This window comes from Centruroides sculpturatus, unplaced genomic scaffold (assembly GCF_000671375.1).
Source record: "Centruroides sculpturatus isolate CEXI.00-Female unplaced genomic scaffold, Cexi_2.0 scaffold787, whole genome shotgun sequence".
In the NCBI taxonomy this organism is placed as follows: Eukaryota; Metazoa; Arthropoda; class Arachnida; order Scorpiones; family Buthidae; genus Centruroides; species Centruroides sculpturatus.
In genome coordinates this window covers 137,405-162,248 of record NW_019384977.1, presented here as the reverse complement: position 1 = coordinate 162,248, position 24,844 = coordinate 137,405, and the positions used below count along the sequence as shown (strand labels likewise).

The 24,844-nt window shown below is 29.2% G+C and overlaps 1 protein-coding gene across 2 annotated transcripts; it reads left to right on the top strand.

Moving 5' to 3' along the window:
* The first annotated feature begins 506 nt into the window (after positions 1-506).
* On the top strand, positions 507-23,630 carry LOC111632710 (nucleoporin GLE1-like). Of its 2 annotated transcripts, XM_023377211.1 has the most exons (12): positions 507-709; positions 2,976-3,064; positions 8,564-8,694; positions 8,789-8,885; positions 9,139-9,212; positions 11,938-12,062; positions 21,112-21,805; positions 22,288-22,485; positions 22,561-22,688; positions 22,760-22,908; positions 23,003-23,054; positions 23,201-23,630. In XM_023377211.1, exons 1-12 carry the CDS (start codon positions 686-688, stop codon positions 23,336-23,338), a joined length of 1,899 nt encoding a protein of 632 aa, XP_023232979.1. In that variant the 5' UTR covers positions 507-685; the 3' UTR covers positions 23,339-23,630. The 2 variants fall into 2 exon arrangements, with proteins under 2 accessions (XP_023232979.1, XP_023232980.1); XM_023377212.1 differs by lacking the exons at positions 22,288-22,485; positions 22,561-22,688 and adding an exon at positions 22,079-22,206 and having other exon boundaries at positions 21,112-22,003.
* The last annotated feature ends 1,214 nt before the right edge of the window (positions 23,631-24,844 follow it).

Below are 24,844 nucleotides of genomic sequence, written 5' to 3'. Positions count from 1 at the left end.
ATTTTTGTATTAAAGTTTTTTTAATTGATTGATGATTGATTCAATCAACTAATTTGTTGATTGTATTAACTTGATTCTTTAGATATTGAAAATTAAATAAATAACATTATGTTAATTTAAGCGTACAGAAACGTTGCTGTTGTTCCAGCAAAAATCTTATTTTCACTTTACCGAGTGCCTAGTAGGTAATTTGCAGATTACCTAGATAATCTGAACATTACCTAGGTAATTTGAGAAATGGAATAATTTTCCTAGCTTTAACGGATCACCCTAGTTAATATGCAGATTAGCTAGGTAATGCGCACATTAACGGATTTCGAGCTTTAGCGGTAATATATATAACAAAGAACTAAAATAACAATTAAAACAAATACAGAAGTTGTAAGAAAATATTTAAAGAAAATAATATATTCTATATTTTTATTTATGAATATTATGTCCATTCTAAAATCTTATATATTTTCTGAACAAACCTGGCAACACTTAATCCATTATAGAATTTGAAATTAGGCGGTTTGTTATGATGCTAACGAGTGAGAACGTGGAAACTGAGTCGGATTTCGATGCTTCTTTATTGTTTGAAGTCAGTTATTTAGTCAAATATATTAAGTAGCGGTGATTAATTAGTTTTCTATACGTTACAAAGACGTTACTGCTTAATACGAGTTCAAATTTTATTTGACTGATGAGACGTAAAAATGAATTAAAGGTAAACTTGATTAAACAAACTCACAAACAGTTTCTGCAATTATCAATTACAGAAACTTTTGAATCATAAATTAAAAACTTAAATTCCTATAAATGTGTTTGAAATGAAAGCATGATTTGAAGTAGTAAAAATATTAATAATGTTTATTTTCTATTTGGCTGTTATCTAGACACTACAAAGAAGGAATGTTTGCCTATCTACGTACATTCAATATTAGTTTATACAAAGTGGTTCAAAAGCCTGTGCATATAGGCAAAAGGGCAAATATTGAGACGTTCGGTCGGTTGTGTAACTACCAATGAGTGGGCTCGTGTGACGTTTCCAAACGGGCTTTCTGTAATTTTTTTCGCAGACTAATGTGCATAAAATTGTAAAGTGATAAATAATTTATTGGTTTTAAAAATAGCAAACTATGTGTACACTTAGTGCCGTAAATAGTCTTTCATGTGTCCTGTATAACATTTTATTTTTGGCACTTTTTTTTTTGGAAAATAAAAATAAAAAACAAATATGATAGAAATAGTTGTATAACTTTACCCAAAAATATTACTGAATCTGCCTTTGTGGTGGCAAAATTTAAAATGAAAATGTAATAGATTTTTTTTTTTTAATATCCTATTTTGGCATCCTCTTTTGTCCCAGACCTGCACGAATGCATTCTTTCCACTTGTGGCAAATGCATGTAAGCATGTTTGATGTGCATATGCATCACATTTATGTCCCTCTGGGTGTGTGTTTTGTATGGAGACTTGAATCGTTCATTATATTAGAAAAAATTCGGATTGATTTTGAATATCTTGGAAAAAGGATAGTGTTGCTTATTCCACACATTAATTTCATTTGAAAATAGTAGGCTAGGCCAACAAAACAATTTTTGCATTTTTATGCATTTACAGAGCCATTTTATCGTGAAAATGTCGAACAATTTTTTTTTTTTGAAGTGTTTATATTTAACTTAGGCATTGGCCTTTCTTTTTTAATAATGTTTTTTTTTCATCATTTTTCATCTAAGCCAAAACTTTTTAAAAATAAATTTTCAATATCATAATTACATTCTGAATCTCTAGCCATAATATAAGGGCTAAAATTAATCAAACCCATTGTGAATTCTGCTAGGCTCACAATAAAGCTGCAATACAGTGAGGGGCGGGATCCGATATATCCGGATCGGACCACCCCAAAAGTTTCTAGGGATTTTTGATCCGTTCGGATTATTTTCCAGGTCCCTCTTAGCGGTAGGCTGACACCTTAACCGTTCGGCCATCCGGCGGTCAAATCCATATAAAGCTCGAAATCCGTTAATGTGTACATTACCTAGCTAATCTGCAGATTAACTAGGGTGATCCGTNACAGGGGTGGCCAACCTGCGGCTCGCGAGCCACATGCGGCTCTTTGAAGTATTATTTGTGGCTCTCGATAGATGTACCCGAGTTCTCTTTTCATTTTTGTGTTGTTATATTTTAAAAAATTATTATTGTTCCGTATGTGTTTCAAAATGTCTTTTAAATTACTAACAACAAATATGAAAGACTAAGTGCAACGTTGTAACAAATTTCATTTTTGTCCAAGTTAAGAATCATATGACTCATCGAAAACTGCGCGAACGAACATAAACAGTGGCGAAATCGTCTGTTATCAACTGACTCCAGACCGATTTGAATTTGTAAACTGTCATTGCAACGGACAGTTGACATTGTGCTCTGGAGGAAACAATTTGTATCACTCCTGCTACGGATATAATTTGTATTCTGCAATTTTTTGCATACCTTTTTAATACGTATTTAATTGCGGCTCGCAAAAAATTTCAAATTTTGAAAAATGGCTTGGACTATCAAGGAGCTTGGCCACCCTGGGCATATTAGATAAAGTGTGTAGATTCACTCAAAGTTATTTTGATTTTATAAACTTTTTTTTTTCCTACTTTTTAAAAATATGCAGTTGTATTAGCAGAAAATAATCAAATTTTAATTGAAAGCATTTCTTGCAATAAGCTATTTTGGTATTCTCAACTTTATAACATTCAGTTAAAGGTAAATATTTGTATTTAAAATAATTTCAAATATTCCATCCATATATTGTTAGTATGCCAGTAAAGATTTGTAAATTTTACTTGTACAGTACATCTATTGTTGATAGATAGATGAAATTTATTATTGATATTATCAATACAATAAAATTATTTATATATTTTGAAGTATTTTATTTAATTTTACAAAAAAATCTGTTTAGAATGTTACTAAATATTATTTTAAAATTTATTTTACAGGCTAATAATAATAAAAAAGTTTGTCAGTTAACAAACTGGACTATTGTACTACTGAGAGAGGGAGATGTAGCTATACAAGGATTGCATTGGTAATTTAAATGGATTTTATATTTTCATTAAATTAATACTTTTCCATTTGATAAAAATTTTCTAAATAATATTTATGAAGCATTGCAGTTGAGTAAAAAATTTTTTTTTAATTAAGTCATACATCTCATTTTTTTCTACTAATGCATATAAAAATATTTTTATCTTGACATTGACTAATGCTTCACTTTTGATACTGACACAAAAACACCATATGTATTTACTCCAGCAACATTTAATAGAAATTAAACGTTTTCGGCCACATTGAGAAACCTTCCTCCGGTAAAAAAAAATTATTCCACAGATAGAATGTTCAAAAATGAAGAAATGTTCCAAACAGAATATGACATGATTTGAAATTTATATTATAATTAGATAAACACAACACATTATAAGGTTTACATATGATAGGTACAATGTGTTAATATAAATTTTAAAATAAAAGTAAAAATGTTAAAGATATTATAGGAAAACTGATGTCTTTTAGTGTTATGACACACTTTGAAAATCACAAGATAAAATATTGTGTGTTTTGAAAACTACACAATAAAATAAATGATAAAAAACATTATTAACTTTACAGATGACAAATAAATCAGTGTGTAATATAACTTTTAAAAATAGAAACAAAATACTGAAAATAATGTATGAAGTTAAATGAATATAATAGGCTTATGAATTAAGGGTGTACAGAATTGTTCAGAAAGTTCGTAGTAGCTAACAGTTGAGACACTGATTGATGCGAAAATGAATAAAATTGTACAAACCAATGAATATTACGATAAATGACCTTGAGACGCATTCGTTACAAAAAAAAACTGTTAAGATTATTCAAATATTGTTTAATTTGTTTCATTGCAAAAATGGATGAAAACAATGTGCATTATCGACATACTTGTTTTTTTTTTCTTATTGTAAAGGCAAGGCAAAAATGCTGTACAAACAGCAAAAAAAAATATGTGATGTTTATGGTGGGAGTGCTGTAGCAGAATCAACTGTTTGAAAGTGGTTTGCAAAATTTAAAGTGGGTAATTTTAGCCTTGAAGATGCTCCCTGCTCAGGAAGACCTCTCATTATTGAAGAGGACCAGATCAAAACATTATTGCATGAAAACCCTCATTACACAATTCGAGTGATTGCAGACATAGTGAAGTCATCAAACAGTACTGTATTTTAACATCTAAAGAAGCTTGGATATGTGAATTGATATGACATTTGGATACCTCACAACTTAATGGAAAAGAACTTACTGGATCACATTTCCATTTGTGATTCTCTTGAAATACAAAATGTAAATGACCCTTTTCTGAAGCGTTTAGTGACAGGTAATGAAAAGTGGATTGTTTAAAACAACATCAGCTGAAAACGATCATGGAGTAAGAAAAATGAAGCACCATTAAAAACTTCAAAGGCCTGTCTTCATCCAAAGAAGGTCATACTCACTGTGAGATTTGAAAGGAATCCTGTACTACAAGCTGCTTCCACAGAATCAAACAATTGATTCTGTTAAGTATTGTTCCCAATTGGATAAACTGAACATGGCAATTAAATAAAAACGTCTGGAACTGGCCAATATAAAAGGCATTGTGTTTACCACGATAATGCCAGACCACACACATCTTTACAAACACACCAAAAATTATTGGAACTAGACTGGGATGTTTTACCTCACCCCCCATACTCACTTGACCTTGCCCCATCGGACTACCATTTGTTCCGTTCTCTGCAAAATTCCCTTCATGATAAAACTTTGACACTTTGGAAGCTTGCAAAAACTACATGGATCAGTTTTTTGCAGAAAAAAACTGGAAAGTTCTATGAAGGGGGTATCATGAAGCTCTCCATAGATGGCAACATGTCATTAAAAACAATGGTGCATACATAATGGAATAAAAGTATATTTTTAGTTTTGAAACAGTTTTTTTTATTTCTCTTAAAAATTGCTCTTAAAAATTGCTATTCCAAACAAACCAATAGTATGCTTTATACAGGGTGGGCCAACGAAAACAAAATGGCAGAGATATCGCGTTCATCCAAGCAAATCGCTCGGACAGGTCGATTTTATTCTCAAGGGGGACATCTTCAGCAATAAAGTTTTTGCGATTCTGAATACAACAGACAACAAAAAATTTTAAAAACTCATTCATTTTTTTATTAACTAAACAAACATTTATTTCAAATAAAGTAACAAAAACTTTCAGAATTATAAAAACATTCAGAATTCAGAATCGCAAAAACTTAATTGATGAAGATGTCCCCCTTGAGAATAAAATCGACCTGTCCGAGCGATTTGCTTGGACGAACGCGATAACTCTGCCATTTCGTTTTCGTTGGCCCACCCTGTATATTTCTACAGCTTCAACTATTCATAACTTCTCTCTATCAAATATTTTTATAAGTTATATTACACACTTTGATTTATTTGTCATCTGTAAAGTTAATAATGTTTTTTGTCATTTATTTTATCATGTAGTTTTTAAAACACAATATTTTATCTTGTGATTTTCAAAACTTGATATAAGGCTAAGAGACATCAGTTTTTCTATATTATCTTTAATATTTTTACTTTTATTTTAAATTTTATATTAATCTATTGTATTTATCATATGTAAATTTTATAATGTGTTGTGTTGGTTAATTTATAATGGAAATTTCAAATTGAATCATATTCTGTTTGGAATATTTTTTCATTTTTGAATATTCTATCTGTGGAATGGCTTTTTTACCTAAGGAAGGTCTCTCAATGTGGCCAAAAATATTAATATTTGTAAATTCTATTAAATGTTGCTGGAGTATGTATGTAAGGTGTCATTGTGAACTGTTCCAGTGTATTGGTGAATTAGCTTTCACCTTTGTCAATATGAAAGTAATTTTAGGAAAAACCAATAGTTTGGAGATAATTTCTGTTATGACACAACTATATTCATAATAGATTTCAGAAAATACAATATAGTATAGAAGAATTTAAATTTCATTCACTTAGTTACTGTGGAGTTAAAATATTTATAGGTTCAGCTAATAATTTATAACATTATATAACAAGATAAATTGCATATAATTTCAGTTTGTTAGTTTTCAAAGTAAAAAGATTTATATATTGTATAATGTATTATGGAAAATATATTCTTAAAACTTTTCTACAGTGAGATAAAATTTAATTTACTTTTTTTTTTTTAAATTAGAAAATTTTTCAAAGTTAATAAAAATTAATAAAATGCTAGATGTAATAAGTTATAGATGCTATCTTTTAAATAAAAGAAATATTTTACTTTTGNTATTTTATTTAATAAAATACTATTTCATCATAAAACTTAATAAGCCACTTACAATGTCAAATATATTATAAAGAAGAAAGTGTACTGTCTTTCAGCATTATATTTATTCATTTGTCAAATTAAATGTAAGTATAATAGAAACATTTTGAAATGTCAAAAGTACTTGCATTTAATTCATCAAACAAATATAACACTGAAAGACAATACACTTTCTTTCTTACATTATTTTATCAATTAAATTTCAGAAAATATAGATAGCTTTAGAATAGAAAAGCTTATTTATATGTAGATTATTATTATGTAGATATTGCAATCGTATAAGATTGTAAATAAGTATTATAATGTATAAATAAAATATAGAAAATTGATTTATTGGAGGCTAGTTCACAAAATTATAAATAAAAAATGTTTTCAGACAAATACTGTTTTCAGGGAAAAATAAAATAAGGCTTTCAAATAGGATAATAAGTCAAATTCTGACAATTTAACCAATTAATGCTACAGTTAATTGCATAAGAGATTACTTGTTTAAGAGAATCAAAATGATAAAAATAAACAGACTATATATCAATATTTCACAGACTGCAAAACTATCACAAAGTTTTATAAAGGATATACAACAAATTGGATACTTACTGGCACAAAACATCATCAACAAATAAGCATAAATCCAAAAATCAGTTCATAAATCATATGAACACAGAAAAGTAACAAAAGTACTGTACATCAGATTACATAATACAGGGCAATACTGGAAGTATGTAAAAAGTTACAAAACATTATGAACTCACATATATTTGTGTTGTTCTGATTTTGTAAACTTTGGATCAGTATAGTAAATTTTATTTTGTAAAGATGTGCATTGAATTATCACAATCAATATTATAATGAATAAATGAATATTTTTCATCTATACTAATATTATAAAGAGGTAATGTTTGTATGTATGTATGTATATAAGTTTGTATGCAGCAGGTAATCTCCAAAACTACTCATCCGGTTTCAAAAATTCTTTCGCCAATATTTAGAATGGAATTTCAGGGTGGACATAGGCTGTATATTATTCCGTTAAACATTCATATAAATTAAATTAAAAGATATAATCTAGGTTAAGGCTTATGTCCAACAGATGGTGCTACGAGTATGACGCCCTAAGTTTGCTTTTCTGTGAGGCATTATGCTTTTCTGTGAAAATGAACTAAAGCAGATCATCTTCTATCTATTTATATAAATAAAAATGTAATGTTCATTTGTTCCTACCGATTCCTTTGAAATTTTGACACAAGGCTGCATTCGAATACGCACATGTTTTTATATAATATACATGTTGAAATTCAACCCCACTGAAGGGAGATGGTTAGGATTAAGGCTTACAGTAAAGAACTCTGCTTGTATTTATACTATTTTAGATGCGGGTTTTTGTATTTTTGATTGCGTTTTAATAGGGTACGTCAAAAGAATGTACACTAAGAAGAAATTTTTCGAAAAATTCCCTCCCACGGGGGAAGTGTTATAAATTTATAATAGATACATTTTGAGCCACAACAACGCGTGGCGGGGTCTGCTAGTACATAATCAAGAAAGACACATGAAGTGGTTACTTTCACAATTATGGGCTTGTATAGTGAATATTTGATTGTAGATAGATAATTATTGACATTTCAAGCACATTAGCTTTTTCTATTAATATTTATTTATAATGACAACTCTTAAAATGCCAGCAATTGTCTAATTACATTTTTTTAATACTTTATATATATTAGAATTAAACATAGGATAGGCATTATGCTCTTGAAGACTAAAAATTTAAAGGTTGCATGTTACATTAAATAATCTTACAATACACTTAAATATTTTAGGTTGATTCTAATGTTTTGGAGCTGAAGCTGCCCTTATGGAAGGCCAAAAAGCATTTCTCTAGTAAAAAATGAGTTTGGTTTCCTTAAAACAAACTATTTTTTATTATTTGTATTATTTTTTTATTATTTTTATTATATATTTATTTGATAGCCAGATGTGGTACCAAGTTTTACAAAAGTTACTGATATTAAATTAATCAGTTACATCACTTGTAAATCATATTTTAAAAGTGTTTTTTTTTTTTAGTATTATATGTAAATGTATACTTGGTATATTTTTCTAAAAATTTTAATTGAGTTGAATACAAAGAATTTTTAACTAAATTTGATAGTCATTATAAAAATTATATTTAAATATTAAAACTAGGCCTAAAAGTAATGGATCTACTTGGCAAAGCACAGCTGTTACTTCAAGAACAACTAACAAAACACTTGAAACTACAAACAGAATTTATAAATTAAAAGGTCAACTAAATAAACAGTTAGCTTTAAGCAAAGGTATTTATTCTTTTCCATTTTTTTTTTGTATTTTTAGAATAATTATTTTTATTTTTACTTCAATGATTTAAATACTGATAAATTTTATTTTTAGGTATTCCTCCAAAAATAATAGATGCATTTTGTGATGGATTTCCAACCAATTGGAATGTTCTTATTAAAAATTTTTGGAATGTTTATACTACTACAAAGTAAGTAAAATAATGTTCAAATTAAAGAATTTTTTGGCAAACATACAAGTTTTTCTTTTATAATTCATTTGACTAAATAAATTTGGACTTGTAAAATGTAAATTATATTAGTACATAAGTTTGTTTGATATTTAGTCTGTAAAAATTCAAGAAATTTATGTAACTTATTTGATCATTGTAATTGAATATTTATGAATTTCAATTTTCATATAAATAAACTATGTAAATAATTTTATATTGTTTGATATTTTAGGATTGACCCAAAAGATTATGACCCTTCTCAGCATACACAAAATGACCAAAATTACAAACCGTTAAACACTAAAGGTACCAAAAACAAAATTTTTTACTTTAAGAATTTTAAAATAAATTTAAGTATTTTTAATTATTTTAGTTAATGATGATAAAATTAATTATACCAATTTAGTTTCATTATTTTGATTTTACATTTAGATATTTTTTTCTGTTAGCTGAAGCTTAATTATTTGTCTTATTACTTAGATAAAATTTTAATATAAATTAGATTTAGAAATGATTTAAGAGTTTCCTTTGTTGTTATTGAGTTTACTTAAAAGATACTAAAAATTTTTTATTATGAAAATTCAACTTAGACAACTGTAAAGAAACTCAATAAATTAAATAGTTGTTCCTAACTATAAAAAATTCAGTCAAAACACTTAGTACTACATTCACTGCTCATTGTAGAAATTTTTCTTAAAATGTATTTACTTGGAAAGGTCTAAAGTTGATATTTTTGATTAAGCATTGAATTACCAAAATAAAAATGAAAACAAGTTTACAGTAATTGTAAATAGAATAGAGATATATCATTGATAATAGTGAAAGCATCTGTTGTTTATTTTATTTTTTTTAATTGAAAATATATTATTAACGAAGTGAAATTGTATATACAAGGCATGATCTGGAAGTTTTCAGAGATAATGTTTAATGTTGTGAATATTTCATACATCCAGAAATAATTATCATTATGACTTCTATGCTGAATGTGACAGTTAAATAGATTGCACTAACTTGCACTAACCATGTACTTGTACCACTAACTTCATTCTGGTAGTTTTTTCTGATTCTTTCAGATCTGAACAAAGCTTGTTCTATCTCCTTTTCAGACTGTCTGTTACTAACAGCACAAAACCTTTCTCACTAATTTCTAGCCTTATTAACTGGAGTACAAACGTTTTCGGCCTTCTTAATAGGCCTTCCTCGGGTACACTGTGGAGCGTCGGTTAGAAGAAGTTTAAATGCTGCAAAGGCTAGAAATTAGTGAGAAAGGTTTTGTGCTGTTAGTCTTAGAAATAGTTCTAGCTACATATGCATAGTAGACTGTCTGTTGTCAATGACTCTCAAGCTTTAGGTAATACATACCAGCAGTTCTTCAGATTAAACGTTTTAGAAAAGTAACAGCCTTGTCATTTTCTGCCAAGAGTAAACAACAAAGAATTTTAAAAAGTAATGAACAAACAAATTTGGGTCTATTTAAATCTTTATCCTTCTTTAAATTTTATCCAGAGAGAGATGGTTAACAACTTGAAGATAAAATACAATTCTTCATTAAAAATAACTGATGATATGATGTTAAAAAGAACATACTTTATACATTTGATGCTAATTTTTTCTTGTAGGATCTGACCCCAAACATTCTTTTCCTGTGCATTCTCTTCACCTTCTCAATGTCGTCTTGATCCATTGGTTGAGCTAATGCTGTGACATTTGATGGAAGATAAATCACTTCAAAGTCATCATTGATTGTATTTAGCATATCATCCATCAACAGAGCAACATCTTTGCATTCATGATGCCTTTTAATGCTTGGTATAAAATCTTTAGTATACCATTCACAAAATAGATTGAGATCACCCATGCATTTTTTTGTCTTATAAACGGTAGGTATGCGGGCAACATTTTTGAAACACTTAGGTTTTTTTTTTAAGACTTTTTAATCACTATCAATGGCAAACTCATGCAATGTCAGCAGTGCAGTGCATGAGTACCACTGGCATTTGTACAAATCAATGCAGTGATTTGTTCTCTGCTAACTTTAGAACCAGGAGCTGCAGATTCCTGTTGTGAAGTCAGTGATTTTCAGGGCAATACTTTCCAGTTTATCCTTGTTTCATCTGTATTGCAGACATTGAATATAACGTGCTATCCCTGAGTTTTGTGAACTTTTCCTTAAATTCATTGGCAACTGTCTTGTTACAGGTCAATGACCTTCAATGAAGTTCTGTTATGCTGTGTCATAACTTGAGGTTTCTAGGCCAACCATTGTTGACTTTGAAATTAGGAAAGTCTCTAAGTGACTGTTCATGTGTAGTATCTTTTCATGTAACAAAGAGTTAAATATTGGTTTCCCATTGTTTATTCTTTGAATGAACCACAAATGAAGTGTGCAATTAAATGTCACATCATTTTCATCTTTTTTCATTTTTCTTTTCTTAGACCCATTATCAGAGTCAAACCTGGTAGCATATTTCAAGATGGCATGTTAGTTGGCTTTTATGCCCAATATTATTGCTTTTCTTATGTTGTAGCTTTTAGCTAAAGAAACTCCACTTTCCTTTGTCTAAATATCAATAGTTGATGATCTCTAGTTTTGATTATATTATCAGCACATTTATTTGCTTTTAGATGATAATACTATGTGGGCACCTCCAAAAACTGACTGCCACAATGTCCACAATCATCATATGAAAGCAGTACACAATACCTGTAAAGATTTTTGAGTATATATTTATTTTCTATGACCTCCAAGTGTCTTCTCTGCTGAAAGTCTCTCTGGACAATGTGGTTGCCTTTTTATATTCCTTGCATTTTTTGTGTAGTGATTTCTTCTTTGTTTATCTACCCTCTGTTTACAGGTAATTAACTCTTTTGTTTGGCACCCTTTTCTTCATGTAGGGGGAAAATGGTCTGGCTTGAATGATTAGCATTCAGATAATTGAAGTTCTACTATGTATGATTAAATGGAATTTATCATTACCATATTTTTTAAATATTCAAAGTTTTTTGATATTTAAAATTTTTATCTTTACAGAAACTAAGAAGAAAATTCAAAAACAAAATACACAAAATAAGAAATGTGAAGTAGATGTATTAGTGACTAGTTTCTTATCAAATTCAAGAAGTTTGTCTATTTATTGTCCTCCAGAAACACAATCAGTAATTTTTTTTAATTATATTACATTTAATAAACAGCCTTACATTAAGAAATTTATTTATGTGAATTTAACATGTTTTGATACATTTTTCTAGCTCATCATCAAAAATATATCATTCATTTAAAATGTAATAATTCTGCTGACTTAAGAAAGTGTAATCAAATTTTGTTGAATATTATTACAGTAAAACCTTGATTTAACAGACTAATCCATTAAAGCCAAAAGTCCATTATATAATAAAGTAGGTTTTCTAAATGAGTGTGTTAAAAAATGAATAGTTATTAGTTTATCTGTGTTTACTCATGTAGCTATGTTTGCATAATTAAAATTATGTATGTATGAGATGTTTAATTTTACAGAAAAGTTTCTTATATGTATTATTGCTTATGTAGTTGCCATAGTTCTGATACTGTAATAAATAAATATACAATTTAAATTGAAATAAACAAACATTTTTTTGAAAAATACACTTTAATTGCATTTAATTGAGAGTGGTGACTATTGGATAAAAAAAAAACCTGTTAATTTAATTACATACAAAAAGCATTTTAACATTAATAGGGTATTAATTTTCACATATGACATAGACCAGAAATTTTGTCTGTTAAATTCAAAGTCCATTAAATCAAGGTTTTACTATACAGTATAAATTATAATTAAAATATAGGAATTAAACTAATTATAATTAAAATATAGGAATTAAACTAATTATCTGTTTAGTTATTAAATAAAATATTCTAATGATATATTAATTTTTTTTTATTTTAATTATTATATTTTAAGTCTCTAATACATAAATATAACATTATTTGTTTTTTTTTCTTGTTAGCTAAGGCACTAAGAGGACTTTTTAACTCCTAGTTTGAACAGTGCAATTGGCTAAATTGTTGAGTAATGCAAAGGATGTGGGATTTTTCTCTGTACTTAAGCTTTATTTTACTTTTTCAAATAGAAACAAAATATTATTCTTTAATAAGTCAATTTAATTTTACAATAATTAAGCATAAATGTCTTTTTTAATATATTAAAGATAGAAAATAGAAAATTCACAAGAAAAGATCAATCAGAAATGGAACTCAGATGCCCACTCCAGGCCTACAGTACAGATAATATCTTTAAAAAATAATAATCCAGCAGTTTAAGCTTAAGTTTGGCGAATAATTTGGGTTTTGGTTATATTGCACATTCCAGATTATCATAATTAAAATACAGTAGAACCTCGATTATCCGGACTAATTGGGGATGAAGGTAGTCCGGATAAGGAAAAATCCGGATAATTGAAACAAATACTTTAATTTGTCTTTTCATGATAATACAACACGTTTTCTTTTCGATGACATATTGGTAATATTAAAAGTAAATACTGTATTTAAATCGTGATCAAATTTTCAAGAAACAAACGTTCGTATTGAATTTGGACTACTTCTGACCAACGCTAACAGACTACCTATTGTTTAAAAGGCCCTCTGATGGCGCAAGAAGACGGATTTTATAAAATAAAAAGCAGTTGAAACTGCATTTTTATGAATAAAAATTTGACAAACTATTTATCGTTTTATGACGAGTAAAATTTTTTCGTCGCGTTCGCGGCTTTTAAGTAATGCATAAACCTTCGAGGCGCGAGGCCCTTCGGACCGCGAGGCATAGGCGGTGGCCCACGTCGTCCATGCCTTACGCCGCCCTTGGTCATAGAAATGATGTAATTTGAATATAAATTATTTATAAATACATATGTCAAGTTATATTTTTATTACTACGTAAAATATATTTAAGAGTTTACGACCACTGTGCTGGGTGAGACGTTGTTGAAACAAAAAAAGTTATGCATTCTGTCACGTACATAAATAGTGTCGTAATTCACCAAGTGCAAATTAGCAAATTCGTAAAATTTTTGTTTATTTTGAACAATCCGGATAATCGAAAATCCGGATAATAGAGGTCTGGATAATGGAGGTTCTACTGTACCTCTATTTCAACACTTCCTAATGTGATATTTAGTAGTCCAACTGCAACCAAATCTTGTATAGTGATTTTTAAAGACATGCAGAAGACATTTCAAAAAAAAAAAAAAGAAAAGAAATCAGTACCAAAACTCACCACTGGCATTTTTGGTATTGCAAGAAACAAATGTTCTGTTTGTACAAGACAATCATGCAACAGAGACTTTAGTGATGCAGGGGATACTGCTCAACATGGCCCCCATTCTAAAGATGTAAAAACCTGAAGACAATGAATGGTGTGTTCAACAGCTGACCATAATTGATTTTCTGTGATTCTTGTTCTATGTTCTTGATAAACCACACTTTTCAAATGTCCAAAAATCACACAGATTAAGATCTGGAGAATGAGGTGGCTAGAAAGTAGGAAGCACACAACTACTCATACTGTTGTTAGTGAAATGTCACAGAAATTGCTGTATGCATCATCAGATATGTGGAGGCACTCCATCTTGCATGAAAATTGTTGACTCAAGATGGAGTTGCCATAAATTCAAAACTAGAAATAGACACATTGTAAGTGAGGTAGCATTATGGTAAAATTTAATGGACTTGCCAGAATTAGGCAGGCAGTAGCTACTCTGGAAAATAAGTGAATAATTCTAATTAAATTAATTTTATTGAATTATCAATACACTTCTGTTTTGTTATACCACATGACACTGCTCTGACTGTCACACATGCCACATGATGCAAGGGTAAATGGCTCATGCACAATGCTGGTTTCAGTACTTACAGGAGAACAGGTTTTATCTGTTTGCTCCAGTATGGACTCTTAGGAAAAGTGTTTCTTTTGGGGGATTTAACAAAAAAGGGGCATATTTGAAAAGAAAACAAAATGAGAAAGAATTAGAAAAAAGGAGTAGTAGTTATGAAATGGATATCAAAACAGATTCACTGATGTATACTTTGTGATCCATGCTATTAATTTTTCCTTAAGGTCAGGTGTGTAAATACATAAAACAAAACAGAAATTAACTTCTACTGTTATCCATTTGGCTAATTTTTTCTTTAAGTCTAGCATCTGAATAGATAGGATAAAAAAAACTTATTAATGTCTAATATTAATTTGTTGGGCTCCAATTTTAAAATTGCAAACTTATTTCCATCGTCTGTCTGTCATTCATTAATCTCAAACAGTTAGATGAAAATTGAGACCAGCTATGGAAAGCTTAGGAACCAGAGATTCCAATTAATTATATACAAACTACCAATCTGGACCAGAAGTCATGTGATTTCAATTCAAAATTTTCTTAAGAACAGAGTTAGATGACCAGCATGACTCAATTGTTATCAAGAGCAGTATGATGTACAGGGGTAAGACACTACTAAAATTGAGATAAAATATGGAAAGCTTAGGGAAAGGAGACCCTGATTAACTATATATGAACTGGTCTGGTCTTCTTTTTTATAAATTAAAAGATGATTAAGAATTGTGGCCTGACATTTCATAATAAATAATTGCTTGTTAATGTTAGCTTTTAGGACTAGTGTATAAATCAGTGTTTCTCAACGGGGGCGATATCGCCCCCATGTGGGCGTTTTTCCATGTTGAGAGGGCGATTTGTAACAATTTATATTTTGGGAGGCGAAAAACAATTTTCTGGGCGATATAGTAAAACATTATATTAAGAATAATTAGATATTTTATTTGTTATATCGTACAATAATTAAACAAATAACGTTATACTAGTCACTAGTCTATTCAATGCAGTACGAATTTGGCGTTAGTCTTGGTCCTCGGCATCGGAATTTTGAAGTGAAGGGGGCGATAATAGGTAACGGTTTTATTGAAGGGGGCGACAATTCGTTAGAGGTTGAGAAACACTGGTATAAATAGATGGAATATCTATTTACAGGGTCCATACTGGAAAATCAGGGAATAATATTTTGTAGCAGAAAAACTCAGGGAATCTGCAAATACCACAGAATCTGCCTGTTGCTCTTGCTCCTTTTTGATCTGAATATGTCTTTAAATTCAGTTCAGTATTGGGATCTACAAAACCTGGAGCAACCAAAAAAAATTGGCAAGATTTGTCACGCTTATATCTTGTTAACTTTAAATGATAATCTAACAATTTAAATTTTGTTGAATAGAAAGTTTATGTTCAAATTTAAAATGGTGGGTAGTGGGGGAGGGGTAGCAGTTGCACATGAACACTAAAAATGGCAATGCTGTGTGGTGTTTGGGCAGTGAAACTTTGGATTGTGAAGAAATAGGAAGTTGAAAGTGGTGTTGATTTGTACACAATGACAGGATCTACAATATTATTTAGCAATAATAACCAATAAAATAGTAAAGTTATAAGCTGATAAGTGTGTGAGTTGAAGAAAATGTTCATAACGTCAAAGAAATTGCAATGGAAATATGAACAGAAATGTAAGGTGCACATATCATTGGGAAAGAAAAATTTAAAGGAATCAGAAAATCCAAAATTACTAATGCCGACTTCCTTAGTACCATTGCAGTTATACAGTTTTAATGAAATAAACAAAAAACTATGTTATGGCAAAATTATATGATTTTTATGTTTTAAGACTTACTCTAATTATTATAAATAAATTTTGATTTCAATTAAATTGTTCCATTCTTAATATAATTTTGTCCTGCTAGATTTGCAAAAACTTACACTGTGCGCCATCTGATATTGACTGATAGATATTGACTTGTGATAGCCACTAAGACTTTATTCATTTACATCTTATCTTTCCTCTAATAATACAAAGATGGATTCATGCCTTAAATGATTGCGATTGTGTCCCATAAAAAAGAATCATCCCAATTTTTTTGACCTGCACAACATCTGCTTAATTTAAATAAACTCATGAAATTTTTCATGTGACATAGAAATGATGTAGTTACATAACCAATTTTACACAAAGTTTTTTGTAAGTAAATAAAGTGTTTTTTAATTTAAAAAAATGTATATAATTGTATACAAAATGGGCTTAAATACACTTGACCAAATAGTACATAATGGAAAGGGGAAATGCAGAGATCTTAATAGGTCAGGGAATAATGTCATAATTGGTCAGGGAATCGTAGATGGAATTATCTGTACAGATCCTATATTTATGTTAGTACTACAGGTAAATTTACCAAAATGAATAGGAAAATAAATGTTAATAAGCTGTTTTGTTATCCATTTTGATAATTTTTTTTAAAGTTTATTACTTCAAATTTATGTTTTTCCCCTTTTGTTCAAAACACCCAAAAAAGCCAAGCCTCTTTTTTTTTTCATTAAATCCAAAAAAGAAATCTTCTTTTATCCTAGAGTTCATACTGGAACAAACAGTTTAAATACCTTTGCTTTGATAATCATATACAGTTGACTCACCTTAAAGTAAACACCAATAAAGCAAATTTTACCATTGTCCTGGCAAAACGCCATTGTCACAATGTTAATTTTCACACAGTAAAGCACAAAAATTTTACCAGAATTCATTAAACCAAACTAAATTATCTCCACAACCCTCATGAAATAATCCTGTTACCAATTATGGTTGCTTTTCACACTTTTTGACATGAATAATAAAAAGTGGTACTGTGATAAATGTTTTATTTTGAATAGAATAGATTTTCTTTTCCTAGTACAGTAGAACCTCGAAAATTCGGCCTAATGTGGTCCGAAGGGTGGCCGAGTTTGTGAAAATGCCAGGTTATCGGGAATGGGGTTAAAAAAGGATAAGTATGCATGTTTCCTCAGAAAATACTGTACTGTACTTGTATATATTGTTTGCTTGAGAATACAACAGAGAATAAACTGTTCAAATACCCTTAAACAAAGGAAAAGTACATACTTTATGAAGGCATAGAGCCTTTACTACATGAAAATGAAAATTAATGAATACACTGTGTACAGTAATTTACCTGATAAGACAGACCTCAGAAAAATACTTTATGAGAGCTTTTATACTTTTATAAAGCTGTCTATAATGAAAATTAATTAATTAAGGATTTTTTTGCCCTGCCAGGGTGTGGCCGAGTTATCCGGAGTGCCGGGTTATCGAGAGCCGAGTTTTCGAGGTTCTACTGTAAGTGGTCACTGGTTTGACCTCCAATTGTAGAGTAATTTGCACATCTAGTTTTAACAGACCATTCTACTGTACTCAGAAAATAGGCGCTAAAGTTTAAGGATGCCCACCTCTTTAAAAGGATATGGTCCCATGCAACACATGCTAATTTGCATATCATGGAGTGCATAAGGTAATGCCAGATTTGGCTGCTTTTTTACTCATTTGGTGCCTAAAATATTTTTGACTTTTTCAAACAATCTTATTGCATTGCACACAGATAGCAAAACAGAAGAGTGCTGAATTATCAATTATTGAACATTTTTTATTATTCGTTGAACAGTTGTACTTATTTGACTTATATATTTCAACTAAGTTTTTGTTAGAAAATCTGGCAGCTTCCATTGTACACTTGGCTAAGTTCATGTTGGACATGATTAAAAATAAAACTCCTCTTAGTGCCAACTGGAAGGAAAAAGTAAAAAGAAAAAAAGCTAGACATGGCCAGATTAATCTTTGATCCATCAATGATGGTTGCACAAAACCTTTGATTCATTGATAGTTTGGAAGCCATCACATAGCCCTACACAGCGCCAACAGAACATGATGCATGTCACAAACTACTAAAGTCGTATGCATATGAGGATAGGTGGGGTATGTATGCTGACATCTGCAAGCCTTATTTGACTGTTTTGAATACAAATTGGAATAAAGCCTGACTTCTTAAGTTATCAGCAGTTTGACTTGTTTAATTCTACTCTGGGTTGGTGGAAGATGAAACTAGTACAATTTGCAATATTTTTGAGTAGAAATGGACAAATTGGGACATTCCAGGAAAAATTTTCCAATTGGAACAAAGTGTTCCAAATTGGACAAATCCTGAAAAGTTTGATTTTGCTAACTCAAGGCATTGTTACTGTTGTAGTTGAAGTATTACTTTTTTAATATTTCAACTGCAACAGCAACAATGTAATTAATTAAATATAATCATGGAAAAGTAGCCTGAAGTAACCGGTGGTTGGTATTACAAAAGTGTTGCACTTTTGATATTTCTTGGTCATCACAGATCATGTCACAGGCCCATTGGGACTAGTTTCTTTGGAAAGAATGTCTAAAGATAAATGTGGCTATTAATCCATACTGGACTAATGTTAGGTGAGTACAGAGGAATTGTTGGGAAACATGAGAATTTTCCATGGCCCAAATGTCAGTTATGTATCTAATAAGAATGACTTTGAATAGTTGTGGCCACTTTTATATCCAGAACTTGGCTTTAATGTGTGTGCTTATGCAAAGGAAGCTGCTTTTTGATTGCAGTGACAAAAGTATCATAGTAGTGAGTTTTAGTGCACAGTTTTTTTTACAGAAATTTTTCACGTCCTGAATTGTTACTATTCCAGATTTGGTTGAATTGCTATATATCTTTATAGATAGCATTGAATAGGAATACTTTAATTACACTCATCTGGTATAAGTATATTCTTGAAATTTCTGTGTGTTGGGTCGATTGTTTTTGCACGTGTGAAAACCTAATGACCTGGGTTCAATCTGGAACCGATCAGGTTACACCTACATGTGGGCGTGCAATTTGGGGATGTCTTTTGTTTGGGTCAGTTAGATGAGCAGGACGTGACCGGTGTCCAGTCCGACCGTTATAACCGTTTCTTTGTTATATATTAAACGTTGATCTACGATTAGGGATCTTTATACCCTAAGAACTTAACACTATGGGACCATAAAAGATTTCCTATGTTATCACTGGATATATATTATATGCCATTATCAAGCCAAAACAAAATGGGGAAAGAGAATCTTTGGATCAGTGAAACTTTTATGAAGAATTTTCTTTATCCTTAACAGAGATTTTCTTGCTTTGGACACTTCTTTTTACCCAAGTTTATGATGGGTGCTGAAAACAAGGCATCCTCATATAGCAAGATTATTGACACAGAAGCACACAAGAATTTTTAGATCTTCACAAACTAGTTGGAAACTAACATAATTCACAAAGTGAACTACAATGTTCTTCATATTTCACTTTAATCAGGATATGATATTCATATTGCTCTTTAAGGTGAGCAGAATGTGAGTAACAAAATATTGCACAAGAATTTGTTCTGGAATTTTTCCTATTTAAATTACTTAACTATGAAAGTGCATAGACTAATTTAAAATATTTCTACCAATGTGAAAATTTTTAATCACATATAACTATGTGATTAAAAATTGATTGTTTTTGTGTTCAGCATGACTGAATTAGCAAAGATCAGATTTTAATTGGCAGACTCAAAAACAATATAGACCTGTATTGTTAGTGTATTCTTTAGAATATGTAATAAGTGCTTTATTTTGAAAATATGAAGTTTTAATTATTGTTAATAATAATAATAATAAACTAGTGGTGGAAACTTGGCTTCCATTAATGCATTTTGCTAATAACAGAAATATCAATATTTAAATTGCAAAATATGTGGAATCCTGACATTGTAAACAAATCTATAACTTAACATGAAACATTATAATAATCTTATATAATTAAGTACTTTTGCATACTTTAAGGTTTCATTAATATATTACAGACATTCTGTTCAAATATCTATAACTGATGAAGCTGTAAATAAAGTGGGCAAAAATGCTTTTAATTAATATAAAAAGCTGATAATGTTTTTGTGTTACACAGATTTAAATTGCCATATAGAAGAAAACACTTTGAGTTATGTCACTATAAGTTAATGACAAGTCTCTTTCTTTTTATAGCAGAATGTTAAAATTAAATTTAATAACTTTTAGTGTGTAAAATTATATACAAAATTTTTAATTTATTCTATTTGATTTTTCCTAATTTTGAATGATAGAAATTATAGATTTTCATAACTTTCTCTCTCTCATGATGCTCTTTAAATGAAACATACATGTATATAAGATATATATATATATATATATATATATTCAATAATGAAGATAGATGGATAATATTTTTTTTAAAAGAAAAAAATGTTTGTAGATTTTAAATAAAATTATATTTATGTATATTTACAGAAAAAAAATGTTACCAGAAAGAATATGAAGCAACCAGCAGCAGAATCTGCTTTAAAAGTTAAAAGTAACTTAAATATTATAACAGAACAAGAAAATGTAAAAAAGAATATAAATTCAGAAAATCAGACCCCATCAGTCAAAGATGATATCTTTTTAAAGCCAAAAGATCCTGTTTCAAAAAAACTAAATGGTAAAGGAAAAATGACTACATCTGAATCAATGAATTTAAAAGAAAATGTTTCTTCAAAAATGCAATTAAGAAATAGAAAACCTGCAAAAGACAACACTGTACAGTCCATTAATGAAGAGAAAGTCCAAAAAGAAATAGAGAAAAAAGAATCATCCAGAGTAAAGAAACAAAACAAAAAACCAACAACAGTTAGTAATGTTCAGTCTACTGTTTCTCGTGAACAGAAAATAGAAAATGTTGCTGATAAAAAACAAAATACAGATTGTGTTCAAGCTTATCCAAAGAGAAGAGTATTAAGGAATCGTACACAAATGCCTAATTATTGTGAATTAAATGATAAAGAATTTAATAAAAGAATAAGAGTGCAGAGTTCTAATAAAATAATAAATAATAACCAGAATTCAGAAAGAACACAAGAGAAAGCTAAAGAAATAAAATCCAAAGAAAATGAAAAAGCAACAAAGAATGTTCGAGGAAAAAAACTTAAAACTAATAAAACTAAAGATGTCAATACTATAACTGATCCACAAAATATCATAATAGAAAATAACTTATCTAATAAATCAGCAGAAAACCATAAAAAAGAAATTAAATCATCAAAATTAACTAAAACGAAAACTGCTGTTAAAAAGACAAACAAATGTGATGAAAATAATATTCAAAATGAATGTAATAATGAAGAGCAAACTGATAAACCTCTTGGTAGATATCATTATGTATTACTAATAGCATTTTATTTCCTATATTAAATCTAATTTATGATATAAATATTTTTAGAAAAACTAACAGCTAAAAAGGGAACCAAGAAGCGTAAACAGCAATTGATAAATTTAATGGAACAGATAAATGAGGGATATGAGGATGATCTTTTTGAATCGACTCCATTTAAAAAACAATGCAATATAGTAAATATATTATTATTTTATTTATAAAAAGGGGAATTTTAAAAGAAGTNGGAAAAAAACTTAAAACTAATAAAACTAAAGATGTCAATACTATAACTGATCCACAAAATATCATAATAGAAAATAACTTATCTAATAAATCAGCAGAAAACCATAAAAAAGAAATTAAATCATCAAAATTAACTAAAACGAAAACTGCTGTTAAAAAGACAAACAAATGTGATGAAAATAATATTCAAAATGAATGTAATAATGAAGAGCAAACTGATAAACCTCTTGGTAGATATCATTATGTATTACTAATAGCATTTTATTTCCTATATTAAATCTAATTTATGATATAAATATTTTTAGAAAAACTAACAGCTAAAAAGGGAACCAAGAAGCGTAAACAGCAATTGATAAATTTAATGGAACAGATAAATGAGGGATATGAGGATGATCTTTTTGAATCGACTCCATTTAAAAAACAATGCAATATAGTAAATATATTATTATTTTATTTATAAAACTTATCCTGCAATTCATATTTTAAAATATACATTACTTTCAGCTTTCAGATGATTTTCTAGAAATAAATATAAATGAAAATCAGCATATTCAAACACCAGTATTAATGAAACCTATTTGTGAACCTGTATCTGCTAGGAAAACACCAACATTTAATACAGGTATTAGTCCTGGAACTCTCCTAGCTCAAAGGTATGTTTTCTTGCTATAATCTAAAAAATTTCTAATATTCAATATTGCATGCTGTATTTTATTTATTACATTTTTTATAATATTAAATATTCAGAGGTGATGCAAAGATCGTTTGGAAAAAATCTGGTAAAAGTCTAAAAGCAAAGGTGGGCATAATTTTAACTATTTTTTTAAATTATAATTATTTTAATTACTATTCCAAGAATTTAAGTTTAATGCATTCTTTTTTATTTAATAATAAAATAATTTTTTTGTGTATGAATTTTAATTTTTAATAATCTGATTTTTTAAGAATGACAAAGAGAAGGAAGTTAAAAAGAAACCCAGATCATTGAAACCACAGAAAGACATAAAAAATATATTTGCTACTGAGAAACAAGAATCTGGTGGAGAATCAGATGATGATGACTATTTTTCGGAAGAAGATTGATCTACTCTATAGACAGTGATCAGTTTTGATTAAATTTATTTCTATTGTGATCGAAATGAAATATAAACAATATTTCATTTTGATTTTGTATATATTTATTATGTTAAGAAAGAGAGATGTTAGTTACATTTTTTTGTTATTCTGTTGCATTTTATAGTTTTTTTATGACAAAAATATTTTTGAATTAACTCTCATACAAACACATACACACAGACTATTTATAGAATAAATATGAATTAAATATAAAAATAATTCAGAACTAACAAAAACGATTATTTTTTTGTAATTGAAAATATATACACACAAAATTATATGTTTATGAATTTATATGGAATTAAAAAGTCAGTAAATATTTTTTATTTATTTTTATATTATTTCAGTTTTTATTTGATAGCAAAATAGATATAACTCATATTTAAGTAGAAAAAAAAATGGTTCTAAAAAATTTAAACAGTCTTAAACTAATTTGATTAAAATTTCATTCAAAAATTTACACAGCCGAAACCAGTTCAAACATAATGTTTTATCTGCTCAAAGGTTGTCTTTTGTAATTTATTATATATACATTGAGACAGCAATGCAGTGCCAAAATAAGCTGGTACATATAAGCGGGCTCTTATATGCAAGGTGTGCTCTTATAAGTGAAACAGGATGTTTTCTCAAAACTGCAAAAACAAATGATTTTCACATAATTATAAGAGCATGTCTTATATGCATGAAAATATGGTATGAGGTGCAGAGGAAAAAACTATATAAAAATCCAATATCCACCAAACATGTTTAAATGCTTTATTTTCTGTCGTAGAAAATCAAAGCATTTGGTAAATTTAGGTAAAGATGTTCATTGGTTAAACTTAGCAAAGAACAAATAATATAATCATCAGTATCCATTTGGCCACTGGTGTCCAAATGGATGAAACCACTGAATGTCCACCAGCTCAAACCCAACACCACTGGTGGGTGCTGGTTTGAGCATGCCCAACATGAGAGAATTGTTGGCCATGAGAGTCTTCTGGTTTTCTTCATGTCTAACACCTAAATAGAGGCCAGTTTCCTATAGCAAGTTCTCTTAGGAGACATTCCTCCAGATGACCACCCATGTGTTGCATTGCTTTATTCCATCAATCCAATCTGTTATTAATATTGATTCTGTTTTATAATTCCCAGATGCAGTGCTGTAACAATCCTTTCATCTGTCCTGCAAGACTTTATTTTTTTTTATCTCCCCTTTTTTGGAAAAAATATAAAAATGAATACAATGGAAATGGCCAATTATTTTTTAACTTTAACCATAAACCTTACAGAATCTGCAAAATTTAATACAGGGTAGCCCTCGGTTTACGCTGATTTACAATAATGCCGCTGTGAAATTCGCTGTTTTGCTGTGTAATTCCCCAATTTTCCCTATGCTAGATTTGACTAGATTTTGTCCCGATTTGACCAATCCTAGCGAGACACGAGTCTACTATGACACCATGTGTCATGGCAGAATCGTGGGTCATTGGG